General features: G+C 45.8%; 1 protein-coding gene across 1 annotated transcript in view; it reads left to right on the top strand.

Annotated features, from left to right (window-relative positions):
- LOC135814924 (uncharacterized) overlaps positions 1-2319 on the top strand; it is a 55213-nt gene extending 52894 nt beyond the window's left edge. Inside the window, exon 37 of the mRNA XM_065328123.1 lies at positions 1-2319. This exon is cut by the window's left edge and continues 1423 nt beyond it. Coding sequence (XP_065184195.1) covers positions 1-1475 — 1475 coding nt within the window. The 3' untranslated portion in view covers positions 1476-2319.
- The last annotated feature ends 10523 nt before the right edge of the window (positions 2320-12842 follow it).

Genomic DNA, 12842 nt, shown 5'->3' with positions numbered 1-12842 from the left:
GTGATTGTGTGGATTCAGTGCTGGTGCTCGAGGACGACGTTGTGGGCAGAGGCCAGCCCTCCACCACCACCGGCGACACAGCACATGATAGCTGGTCTTCGGCAGACGACACTCCACTTGCCAGTGACGTTGGTGACACGGCCCCTACAACTACAAGCACTGCAACCACTTTAGTTGCGGTTTGTAATGCTGCAGATGCCACAGAGCAGAGCAGTGATGGTAGCATTGCCAATCCCACAGAGCAGAGCAGTGATGGTAGTATTGCCAATCCCACAGAGCAGAGCAGTGATGGTAGCACTGCAGATCCCACACAGCAAAGCAGTGATGGTAGCACTGCAGGTGTCACACAGCAAAGCAGTGATCGTAGCATTGCAGATGCCACAGAGCAGAGCAGTGATGGTAGCACTGCAGATGCCACACAGCAAAGCAGTGATGGTAGCATTGCCAACCCCACAGAGCAGAGCAGTGATGGTAGCATTGCCAATCCCGCAGAGCAGAGCAGTGATAGTAGCACTGCAGATGCCACAGAGCAGAGCAGTGATGGTAGCACTGCAGATGCCACAGAGCAGAGCAGTGATGGTAGCATTGCCAATCCCACAGAGCAGAGCAGTGATGGTAGCATTGCCAATCCCGCAGAGCAGAGCAGTGATGGTAGCATTGCCAATCCCGCAGAGCAGAGCAGTGATAGTAGCACTGCAGATGCCACAGAGCAGAGCAGTGATGGTAGCACTGCAGATGCCACAGAGCAGAGCAGTGATGGTAGCATTGCAGATGCCACAGAGCAGAGCAGTGATGGTAGCATTGCCAATCCCACAGAGCAGAGCAGTGATGGTAACATTGCCAATCCCACAGAGCAGAGCAGTGATGGTAGCATTGCCAATCCCACACAGCAGAGCAGTGATGGTAGCATTGCCAATCCCACAGAGCAGAGCAGTGATGGTGCGTTGACAGCAGACTGTCGTGGTACATCGCCTGTTGCTGCTAGTGCCGGTATTTGTAGTGATTCCCAGACCCAGTTAGCACATGTGCCAAGTGTCAATACCAACCCCACCAACCCCACTAGCCAACTGTCCAATAGCAACAATAGCTCCGGTTCAGAGCAGAGCGGTGCTATCAGTGTTCAAGAACCCAATCAGACTCACCTCGAATCCGCTCTCTCACCTTCCTCTACCGACATGTCGGAGAGTGTCTGCCAGTCCTCACCTTGCCACCTGCAGATCCAGCTTGAAGAACAGCAAGAGGCTAGTCCAGTTTCTATTGGCGACGTTCAAACGGAGGATTACTTGTCAGCGGACGATGGCCTCCCAGGAAGTGGCCTGTATCCTTCAGTGAGTGCTGCTGACTCTAGTGGTGTTAGTAGTAGTTCATCTGCTACAAGTCTGACTGGCCAACCACTCGTGGGAATTACGTCAACCACAGCAACAACAACAATGACAACAAGAACAACATTGGAAGGCTACGAGTCGGCTCTCTAGAACGCCATGTCTTCTTTGGTGCGATCTTCCGTTCCATCAGACCTAGACCTAGCCGAGTAAGGTAAATACTCGCTGTGACTGCGTTCACATTACCCTGTTTTTTTTGTTGCGTGTTGTGAGCAGATTACAATCCCATTGCAGTCACTGTTCTTTTAACTCTCTTTTTTGTCCGTTGTCTGGCAACAGGGCCACGCAGAGTGCTGTTGTCCTTGCCATGCGCTGGCTGACGACTAGGCCACATAGGAAGTTACTGCTTTGTTTTTTTGGATTAATTTTATGGGAAGCACCCATCTTTTTTTGCGGCCCGGGAGTATTAGGTCATGCCACACGGGTCTTGTGCTACAGGTGCTTTGCAGCAGTAGTAACCCTAAGCCGCACGGACACGAGCATAGGTTAGCATGCACCGTGGCAATGTATACCAGCTTGTCTTTTTCTTTTTATCTTTTTCTTTGTCTCGGTCCGTCTTTCTTGCCACCTAGCTCGGTATGTTCTGACTGTTTTTACGCTGGCAGCAGCCGCCACCGCCGCCATCATGTTGATCTGCTACTAGTACGTGTTCTGGTCTTCCTTAGATTCTTTTAGAACCCTCCATGTCTGTGTGTTTTATCTTGTGTTCTTTCTGAAAAACCATTGCATATCTCTTTTTACGGTTGAAAGCTTGACAACACTGTTCTATAGCCACTCACCCATTCCTCTTCTATAGCCACTCACCCATTCCTCTTATAGCCACTCACCCATTCCTCTTGATGCCAAGAACCATCCTATTCCATGACGACCTTCGCTGCTCCCTTAGGTGAACGAAACTTTCTTTTTTCTCTTGGTTCAATACAATTTGGATTGCCTCTTTGCAATGAATGCTGCTGTGTGCTGGGCAGATATGCACAGTTGCGCTCACTGAAATCCTACCTATAAACGTGCAAAGCTGGCGCCCTGGCCCGGGTCAGTTCCGATTACACACATCACGTGTACGTCCAGCCCTATTCGTACCATTTCCAGAGCGACAAGGCCTTAAGGGCTGTGCAAGTTGAGGGCGACAAATATGCAGTTTTTAGTCGAATTTCACCGAGCACAACTGTACAACTGTAGTGCAGTAGTTTGAATAAATACATAAAGCTATGAACACAGACAGAAGAACGAGCAGATGCGGTTTCGTAACTCTGCCGAAAACGGTGGATGAAGCGCACATGGTAAAGCTATGAACAGTATGAGATTCCTACTCACTCTATGCACACAAGTCACATCTAGGCGAGGTTGGTTTATTGTTTCCAAGAACGTCTTCTTGTGATATTAGAGAGGTTTCGTTTCACGTTGTTCTGCACTACACCGTGAAATTTCACGTAGGTGTGGCAAATTTTGGCGTCGAAACTCCTTATCCCGTTCATGACGTGAGCTGAGGTCAACTCACGTTCGACGTGAACGCGAGTTTCACGGTACGCGTGTAGTGCAGAACAACGTGAAACGAAACCTCCCTATTCTTCAGTTGGATACCACAATCAGAAATGAAATCGAAGACGCCACTGCAGCTGTACTTATGGTTGATAAATATGGTGGTAAAGACACACCTGGCAATATGGCGGTAAACACACGCCTGCCCACACACGCTCTCTAGGCTGCAAAGTTCTGGCACAGAGCTCTCCTTCTCACCACCACCACCATCAGTTCGCGCCTGGCGCCTGGTCGATGCATGGCTGGCGGTATCCGGCATAGCAGGCTGGTACATCAAGTAGCGCATGGCACATAGATGATGACACAGCAACGACATAGCTCGATTGCGACGTACGTTTCGTCCCCGCTGGACTCATCAGGCAATCTTCTTCTTGGATGTCTTCATACGGAGCTTGACTCGGGAGAATGAAATTGATACCGCCATATTGCCAGGTGTGTCGTTACCACCATATTTATCAACCATAAGTACAGCTGCAGTGGTGTCTTCAATTTCATTCTCCCGAGTCAAGCTCCGTATGAAGACATCCAAGAAGAAGATTGCCTGATGAGTCCAGCGGGGACGAAACGTACGTCGCAATCGAGCTATGTCGTTGCTGTGTCATCATCTATGTGCCATGCGCTACTTGATGTACCAGCCTGCTATGCCGGATACCGCCAGCCATGCATCGACCAGGCGCCAGGCGCGAACTGATGGTGGTGGTGGTGGTGAGAAGGAGAGCTCTGTGCCAGAACTTTGCAGCCTAGAGAGCGTGTGTGGGCAGGCGTGTGTTTACCGCCATATTGCCAGGTGTGTCTTTACCACCATATTTATCAACCATAAGTACAGCTGCAGTGGTGTCTTCAATTTCATTCTCCCGAGTCAAGCTCCGTATGAAGACATCCAAGAAGAAGATTGCCTGATGAGTCCAGCGGGGACGAAACGTACGTCGCAATCGAGCTATGTCGTTGCTGTGTCATCATCTATGTGCCATGCGCTACTTGATGTACCAGCCTGCTATGCCGGATACCGCCAGCCATGCATCGACCAGGCGCCAGGCGCGAACTGATGGTGGTGGTGGTGAGAAGGAGAGCTCTGTGCCAGAACTTTGCAGCCTAGAGAGCGTGTGTGGGCAGGCGTGTGTTTACCGCCATATTGCCAGGTGTGTCTTTACCACCATATTTATCAACAATCAGAAATGTAGAAAGAAAAAGGACATATGGATACGAGTTAAGAGTAACTCTCCATCACTGTAACTGGATACTATAATACAGTCAGAAAGTGCAATAGCTAGGCACACAACTGACAGAGTACTGAGACATTCGACGTCCTGACACCTAGCTTTCTTTACTTATCTTTGATATTTATGACCCACCCAAGTTGGGTGGTGTGCTGCTTTGCTGCTTCAAATTGTAGTTAGACCGCTTTGTCAAATATCGTACTGGTCTCGTCATCGTCCAGTAACAATCGGCATTCTTTGTTCCGTTGGGACTGTAGCTTTTGCTCGTTTTCGTTGCGCTTGCCTTCCCCTCTTTGGCCTTTCCATAACCTTGAACCTTCCAAGTTGGAAGGCTGTCGGCTAGCGCTACGGAGATGTGTTGAAGCTAGGTGTCAGTAGGCCTGGGCGGATAATGCTAGCATTATAAGTAGCATTATAGTGTGCGATTTGCAACGAGCATTATGCTAGCATTATAACACTACATTTCCACCAAAAGTGGCATTATACTCAAATGGCCCAACTTACTTGTGCGAAAACCAGGCTAAGGGTGAAAATCATTTTTTTGAGAAAAATGATGTTTTGTTAAAAGGTTGTGTCGCGTGGACGCTCGAGTTTAATAGTGCAGTGAAATGGAACCAAAGAGAATCTCACTTGTTTGAAGAAGTAGCAGTCATGGCAGGAAGGGTTTCAGCAGTCAGGGAAGTCAAAGGGCTTCCGGTAAAATATTCCCTGCTACTCCTCTAGGCTCTAGTCTAGTCACAACGAAGAGTTTTTGAGCTGATCGAACGGATTCCATCTTCTACACTCAGGGATGGCGAAATTTCTGCGCTAGCTGCTGCTTGCGGAAAATGGTGAAGAAATCGTCTCCAGTTACAGTCGTGATGGCGATAACGAGGAGAACCTGGACGACATCGATCCAGCCAATCGAAGTACGGAGGTACTAGCTGTTTCTGGGCCTCACACAAAGGGAACACGCGCAGCAGAGCTCATACGTTTGCAGCAAGTAATAGTTCACGAGGAAAAGGCTTGAAGCGCAGTGTGAAAACTGTTTTGAATTGAAGTCCTTGGCGATGAAATGCTACTGAATCATGATGCTAGACGAATAAGCGAGCAGATCGAGAGGCCTCCACTCGAGACTTTCCTCGCTGGACAGCCAGCTGGAAGGGATTGTATGGAGCAATAGCAGCATAAAATTATTAGCATTATGATCATGATTTTCTAGCATTTTCCATGCCGTCTACATAGAACTACGAAACGTGCACAATACTGCCCAAACCAAGCCATTTTTCCATACTTACTACTGGTGAATTGCTGGCATTGCAGAGGAACAGCAGCATTATAAGTAGCATTATGATACAGTTTTTCTGGCATTGTCATTAGTAGTCCCGCAAAATAACTAGCATTATCCGCCCAGGCCTAGGTGTCAGGACGTCGAATGTCTCAGTACTCTGTCAGTTGTGTGCCTAGCTATTGCACTTTCTGACTGTATATAGTATCCAGTTACAGTGATGGAGAGTTACTCTTAACTCGTATCCATATGTCCTTTTTCTTTCTACATTTATTTATGGCTCAACATCCGAGTCACAATCAGAAATGATCAGGGAAGAAGAAATTACCCACTTTATTTAGTATACAGAAGAGAAAGGACCAAGGAACTACAAGTTACGCTATACTGTCCACTAACATGATGCTCCTCTCAGTAACAGCCCTGGTAATTTGTTAATAGTCTCACAGTTTCTCCCGCACACTCGCTGATGTTAACCCTTCCTTTCTTTTCATTTTGCTGACTCGTACAGCTCTATCTTTTGTTTTTGGTGCGTGTTTTTGGCCGTGATGCCGAGACCTCAGGTCGGCAGAGCCATCAATGCCCCACCATCACTGCTGCGTCTCGGTGCAGCCCCTGCTCAATAGTTGTCACGTTCGTCCTAGTCTCAGTATCATTGTCTTTCTTTATTATTTTCGAGCTGGGAGTGTGAACATAGTAAAAAAAAAAAAAAAAAAAAAAACACCACCAGTTCCTTGGTCCTTTCTCTTTGGTATAAATTAAACCTTGGCTCTCCATCCGAGTTTATGCAGTATCATTTCCTTACTGGCCTTTCAGCACCTCCATGAGCGACACTGACTCACGCTGCTATCTGGTGTTCACGAGGTGTTTGTTGCGCTGGAAACGGAGCGTCTCTGTAAGTTTGTATCCCTGGTGATGTTTTTGCCTGGAGAGCACAAGCGGTGCTCTTCAGGCACAATCTTCCTCAGCCTACTCAAGCTCAACTGATGAGGGGTGAATTCTCCGAAACACTGTGTATTGAGCAGGGAGTGGTGCTTTCTTACAGGTTTGCCGAGTGGACGGTTCGATGGACTTCTCGTGTGATCTGGATGGCAGTCTTGAGTCCGTCGAGTGAGAATTCAAGTCGGCAGGAAAAGCGCGAGCTCCCATGTAGGGAGCAACACACAATTCCCCAGGCATCGCTGAAGTCGCAGCAACCTCTTCTTCACATTGTTGGCCTTTTATACTGTCTTTATTCTTCTTTTAGTCGATATCATTAGGCAAATTTGCCTGTTTGTTCGCCGACTCTATCATTGAAACAAACAAACACTCAACAACAGCAGCAGCAACAACAACAACAACAACAGGTCTCTTATTGGCGATGGTGCCATCGTGAGAATAAAGAATTCAAAACAACAACAACAACGACAACAACAACAACAACAACAACAACAACAACAACAACAACAACAACAACAACAACAACAACAGCAGAATCCAGTCGACTCCTGATATAATGAACACCATTGTGCAGGATAATAATTATTAGTTCTTTATAGCCGAATTTCGTTATAACTTATACCAAGAGTAGATAAACTACTCTTGCTTATACTTCAGTACTAACTGAAATGCACTCACACTGTACTGACACTGTGCACATGTATGGTACAAGCAGCAACTGCCAGCAAGTCATGACTGGCAAGTGGCCCATGACAGTATGAGTGCACTTTGTTGTGGTGTTGTTTGTATGCGGCCCTATAACGAGATTTAGTTCGTTATAAACGAAACCTGTTCGCTATAAAGGGTCACTTTTGCATGGTTTCAAACAGGGACGTACGTGGACAGTGGTTCGCTATATCACGCAATTCGCTATATGCGAGTTATAAGTGGAGTCGACTGTACATGTACATGTATATGGGCAGAGAAAGTGAACAATTGTCAAATACAAAATTTAATGTGAGAATTAACACTAAATGTGTGCAAAAAAAGGATGAAAAACACAGGGGAAGGGAAGTGAAACATTGACAACTAGCTCGTACACTACTGTAACTAGCCAGGTGGGCCGGGTGAGAAAGTGTCCGGACGTCCGGGTGAGTATGATAACAGAAGTTCTTTCTGAATGCATACAATGACGTACATGTATATGTACATGTACATGTACGTCCGGTTGTCGGTCGCGAACGAATACAGCTTCTAAGTTCTAATGCCACGAATCTTGAGACGATTGGCGTCAATGATCACTTGATAAGAGACGCTTCTTCACCGCTGAGAGATCTTCTTCTCATCACCCTCCTCCTCTTTACTGCAGTGACGGTGTCCTCATCGCCATTGCTCTCTTCATTCACATCGTCATCATCCTCGTATCTCACCTTTACACTCTATTATCATCAGTATCATCCTCTACTGATACAAGGCAAGAATCCTCTACTGATATCTGATCAGCTCGATCGAAGGAGCGAAACAGCTTGTCGTAAAAATGATCTGCCAACGGAAGTGTCCTTGCTATGCTGGTGTGTTTATGTTTCGTGCATTGGTTCGGCAAAGGGCAAAGAGCGCATGGTGGACTGGTGGTGACGGGTTGAGGATGTAGTAAAGTGAAGGTTGGCCTGCGATAAATGGAAGTCTAAATACCAACTGGACTTTTCTCAACAGATACTTCGAAGAAGGATAACTTGTTCATTGGTTTCACTGCAGTGGAATTCCGTTGAATATGTAGCGGCACATCGTATTCTTTAGAAGGTTATCTCTGGCATATTTTTCATCGTTTACATGTATTATCCCAGTTCTGCACGCTTACAATCATATGCTCAAGCGCAGATCTCTGTCTTAGACTATGTCTTTTTCTCTTTCTTTGCTCACCTATTGCTCATCACTTCTTTTACAGATTTGGTATTATGGAAAGTTTGGAAACCCCCTCGATAGGCGAAAGCCTTTGGGGAATCCTTAAACAATAAAAATTACAAAATTCAGAGATGATTCGTGTTCACAGGTATTAAATTTAAACCTGAAACGATGAATGGAGGGTCTTTATAACAACTCCAACATAGAAATCTGGCCAAGTCGCATTCCGAGACCCGCAATTACCAACAAATATATTGGCTAAAACCAGGCCCAATGGTGATACAAAAGAAGCGAACATGTTTCGCAATGTGTTTGCAATGTTTTTTGTATACATACCCATCTCTCTCTCTCTCTCTCTCTCTCTCTCTCTCTCTCTCTCTCTATCTATCTATCTATCTATCTATTCAAATCTGTGGACAGCAACTGTTTCGCTCTGTTAGAGCTCCTCAGCACAGCTCAGAGGACCGAAGCGCAGCTCTTCGCAATGAAATACGTTTCCGTGAAGCAAAGCATTTTTATAAAGAGCTGCAAACCCCACCAAGAGTGCTCGAAATGCTCCAAGAGCAGTGAGCGTTGCACTATCTATCTATCTATCTATCTATCTATCTATCTATCTATCTATCTATCTATCTATCTATCTATCTATCTATCTATCTATCTATCTATCTATCTATCTATCTATCTATCTAAAAACAGAGAGGTTCCAGGCTGTCCAAGAGAGTGCTCAATACCGAGTGGTAGAGCTGGTTCAAACAATAGGAGGACAGAGAAAGTGTATCTATCTATCTATCTACATGTATCTATCTTTTTTATTATTATTATTTCACAATCACGATGACATAGTGCCAATAAGCATGTGATGCGGGCGATTTTAACCAGCCATGGTGGGGACAACTGAGAAAAAGAAGGAGAAGAAAAAGAGAAAAGAAAACAAAACAAAAGGAGTACTATAGGAACCTGGAGAGAGCAGTATGAAGATTAGGCTAGCAATGGAAAACAACGAATTCAATTCAATTCAACTTAGGCGCGGGCAGAATGGAACAAAATGCAGCGAAGGTGTCACGAGACTTTACCTCCTGCGGAAGCCGAGGCCAATGAGAATAGGACTTGAACAGAGGGGATTTTAAAAGGATCGATGACCTGGCAAGTGGGAAATGGAGAGAACATCTATCTATCTCACCCTATCTCTCTCCCTCTCTTTCTCTCTCTCATTCCCTCTCTCCCTCATTCCCTCTCTCCCTCTCTTTCTCTCTCTCATTCCCTCTCTCCCTCTCTTTCTCTCTCTCATTCCCTCTCTCCCTCTCTTTCTCTCTCTCATTCCCTCTCTCCCTCTGTCGTTCGCATGTATCAAGGGAGGCGACACCGCCTGTCTGTGGTGCGACGTTAACAACTTCGCTTTCTTGTTATTGGGCAAGCTGCCCGTCAGAATCTGCGAAGTAAAATAAACGACAGCAGCAACAACAACAACAACAACAACAACAACAACAACAACAACAACAACAACAACAACAGCAGCAGCAGCAGCAGCAGCAGCAGCAGCAGCAGCAGCAGCAACAACAGCAACAACGACGACGACGACGACGACGACGACGACAACAACAACAACAACAACACCGTCGTTCTTTTTGTTCATCACGTTTCCGAACGAAAACTCAACACCACTCGTTACTATGACCATCAAAGTGCGAAAGTCTGTTTTAGTAAGCCACAGACTCACAGTACATCCATTTCAAGCACCACTGTTACCTGTGGTACATGTATAAGGCATTCACCTGAACGCACGTACCAAACAACACGTTCCTTTCTGAGTCTGCCAAAGCCCAGCGCCCTAGGCGTGGGAGACTCCTGAAGCGGCACCCGCGTCGATAATGCTACCTCGAACTCAACAACAGTCAATCAGGCAGCATCCACATCACCAGCATCCATCGCATATACTACAAGTACAACCACCTCTACCCGTGAAGACTGAAGTACACCAAAGACATTCACTTTCAAAGGCGTGCAGAATTACTTGCTGGGATATTGGAAGATGGAAAAGTGGTTGCAAGGAGGGCATTAATGCATTCCACAGTAGATAACCGGTACAATGTGGTAATCTATCAGAGTATGCGGTGGTAACACACTACATTCACTGCACACAGTGTCGGGCGTGACTACGGAATGCTTACATGACTGTACATGCCGCGACTTACATGTACAGTGTACAATCATTATAGTTATACATTATACATGACAATACTGTCAATAGATTGTCTGGTTAAATTAAACAGTGCGTGTACCCGGGCATGTACCTAATAAGAGTGCGTGTAGATTATCTCAATCCACTTCAATCGCGTAAGGAGCGATTTGACCATGTTTACACCTGGCTCAGTGGTTTGCTCGGGGCAGAGTATCACTTTGCCATGGATGCTGCACCCGTCACCATCTGCATCATCCGAACAAAGACCTTAACTAAACCGTTTAAGACTTCTTCACTTCAGTCCAATTCCGTCACAAGTACACGCAGAGAATCCCCCACGGTCGTTCCTTGGTCAAAACAGTGCTGCAAATCTCTTCTTTCGTTCAAGTTGTCCTCTCAGTTTCATCGAATACACTCATGGCTATTGTCAAGCCGTTGGCCCTATTCGCAGCAAACTTCACGGGTTTGTTTACGGGTGCCAATTTTAGAAAGCTGATCGCTCGCTCGCAAAGTGCGCACAAGTGAGAGTTTAGCTGGGCTTATGGAAGGCATGCCCGGTTCGAAGGGTTTCTTGTCGCGCTGCATAGCTAGCGGCATCCTATCTCAGGTAGACCACTTCGTTCCAGTGCGAGGTGCTGAACCAGGCGATTACTACAACTGTTTGTAGCACCGTTTCTGATGTGACCTTCATTCCAGCGAGTTGTGCGTTGATTGAACAGTGTCGCCGGATCTTGACTTCGACTTCGACTCAGAACGCACATCCATCTGCAGGCATACTTGAAGTATACATTTGGAACACATGCACACAACGATCATCTCTCTTGAAGCAGAAGAGTACAGCTGTACTGTGCAGAGTCTGCAGACACCAATGCACTATACTAGAACTGTAGAAGCGCTGAGAATGACCATCTTTCATTTAGATGAATATTTCACATCATGCTATCATCAGTTGGCAGAGCCCCAGTCTTGACGACCATTTGAACCGTATGGGGTCTGGCCGCGGTGGGGCCCTCATTATACTAGGGGTCATTTCAAAAATACTTCTTGTTTGTACTGGAAGTTTGGCGTCCGTTGTGTATTTTAATACTAGTTTTCTTTGTTGGATGTCCGTCTTGTTTTTAGAATTCCTCTCAATCGCTGATCATTTTGGCCTGTAGACTTGTCAGCGTTATTCCAGGGGAATCCAGGCTGTTTTTTTTTGTATTTTGGATGTTTTTTGTTTCTGTTTTGGTCCTTTTCTTTTATTCTTGTCCTCCTTTTTCCAATTTCTGCCCATGGCGTCCTTCCCTCAGCTCGTCAGCTGCTCAACAGTCATTGTCATCACCATGGCACTGTCGTGAGAAGGTGCTCTCTAGCTCTGTAGACGTTGGCCAGTGGCCAATAAGAGATGTTGTTGTCGTTGTTTCAAATCTTTATTCTCACGATGGCTTGTTGTTGTTGTTTCAACTTTATTCTAGATTTGAAACAACAACAACAACCAACAACAACAACAACAACAACAACAACAACAACAACAACAACAACAACAACAACAACAACAACAACAACAACAACAACAACAACAACAACAACAACAACAACAACAACAACAACAACAACAACAACAACAACTTCTCTTATTGGCCACAGGCCATCGTGAGAATAAAAGAATTCAAACAACAACAACAACAACAACAACAACAACAACAACAACAACAACAACAACAACAACAACAACAACAACAACAACAACAACAACAACAACAACAACAACAACAACAACAACAACAACAACAACAACAACAACAACAACAACAACAACAACAACAACAACAACAACAACAACAACAACAACAACAACAACAACAACAACAACAACAACAACAACAACAACAACAACAACAACAACAACAACAACAACAACAACAACAACAACAACAACAACAACAACAACAACAACAACAACAACAACAACAACAACAACAACAACAACACAACAGCAGCAGCAACAACAACAGCAACAATGACAGCAATTGTTGTCGTCGTCGTCGCTGCTGCTGTTGCTGTTGTGGTTGTTGTTGTTGTTGTTGTTGTTGATGTCGTCGTCGTCGTCGTCGCCGCCGCCGCCGCTGCCGCCGTCATCGTCGTCGTCGTCGTCGTCGCCGTCGTCGTCCTCGTCGTCGTCGCTGCTGCTGTTGCTGTTGCTGTTGTGTTGTTGTTGTTGTTGTTGTTGTTGTTGTTGTTGTTGTTGTTGTTGTTGTTGTTGTTGTTGTTGTTGTTGTTGTTGTTGTTGTTGTTGTTGTTGTTGTTGTTGATGTCGTCGCCGTCGTCGTCGTCGTCGTCGTCGTCGTCGTCGTCGTCGTTGTTGTTGTTCTACAAGTGTGAAGTTATTCGGGAGGAGCTTGTGAGAAATTAGTGGTGAAACGAATGTCAAAACCTACTAGTCGAATATTCTTCAGCTT

Source organism: Sycon ciliatum, chromosome 4 (assembly GCF_964019385.1).
Source record: "Sycon ciliatum chromosome 4, ocSycCili1.1, whole genome shotgun sequence".
Taxonomy (NCBI): domain Eukaryota; kingdom Metazoa; phylum Porifera; class Calcarea; order Leucosolenida; family Sycettidae; genus Sycon; species Sycon ciliatum.
This window is presented reverse-complemented; position numbering and strand designations above follow the sequence as displayed.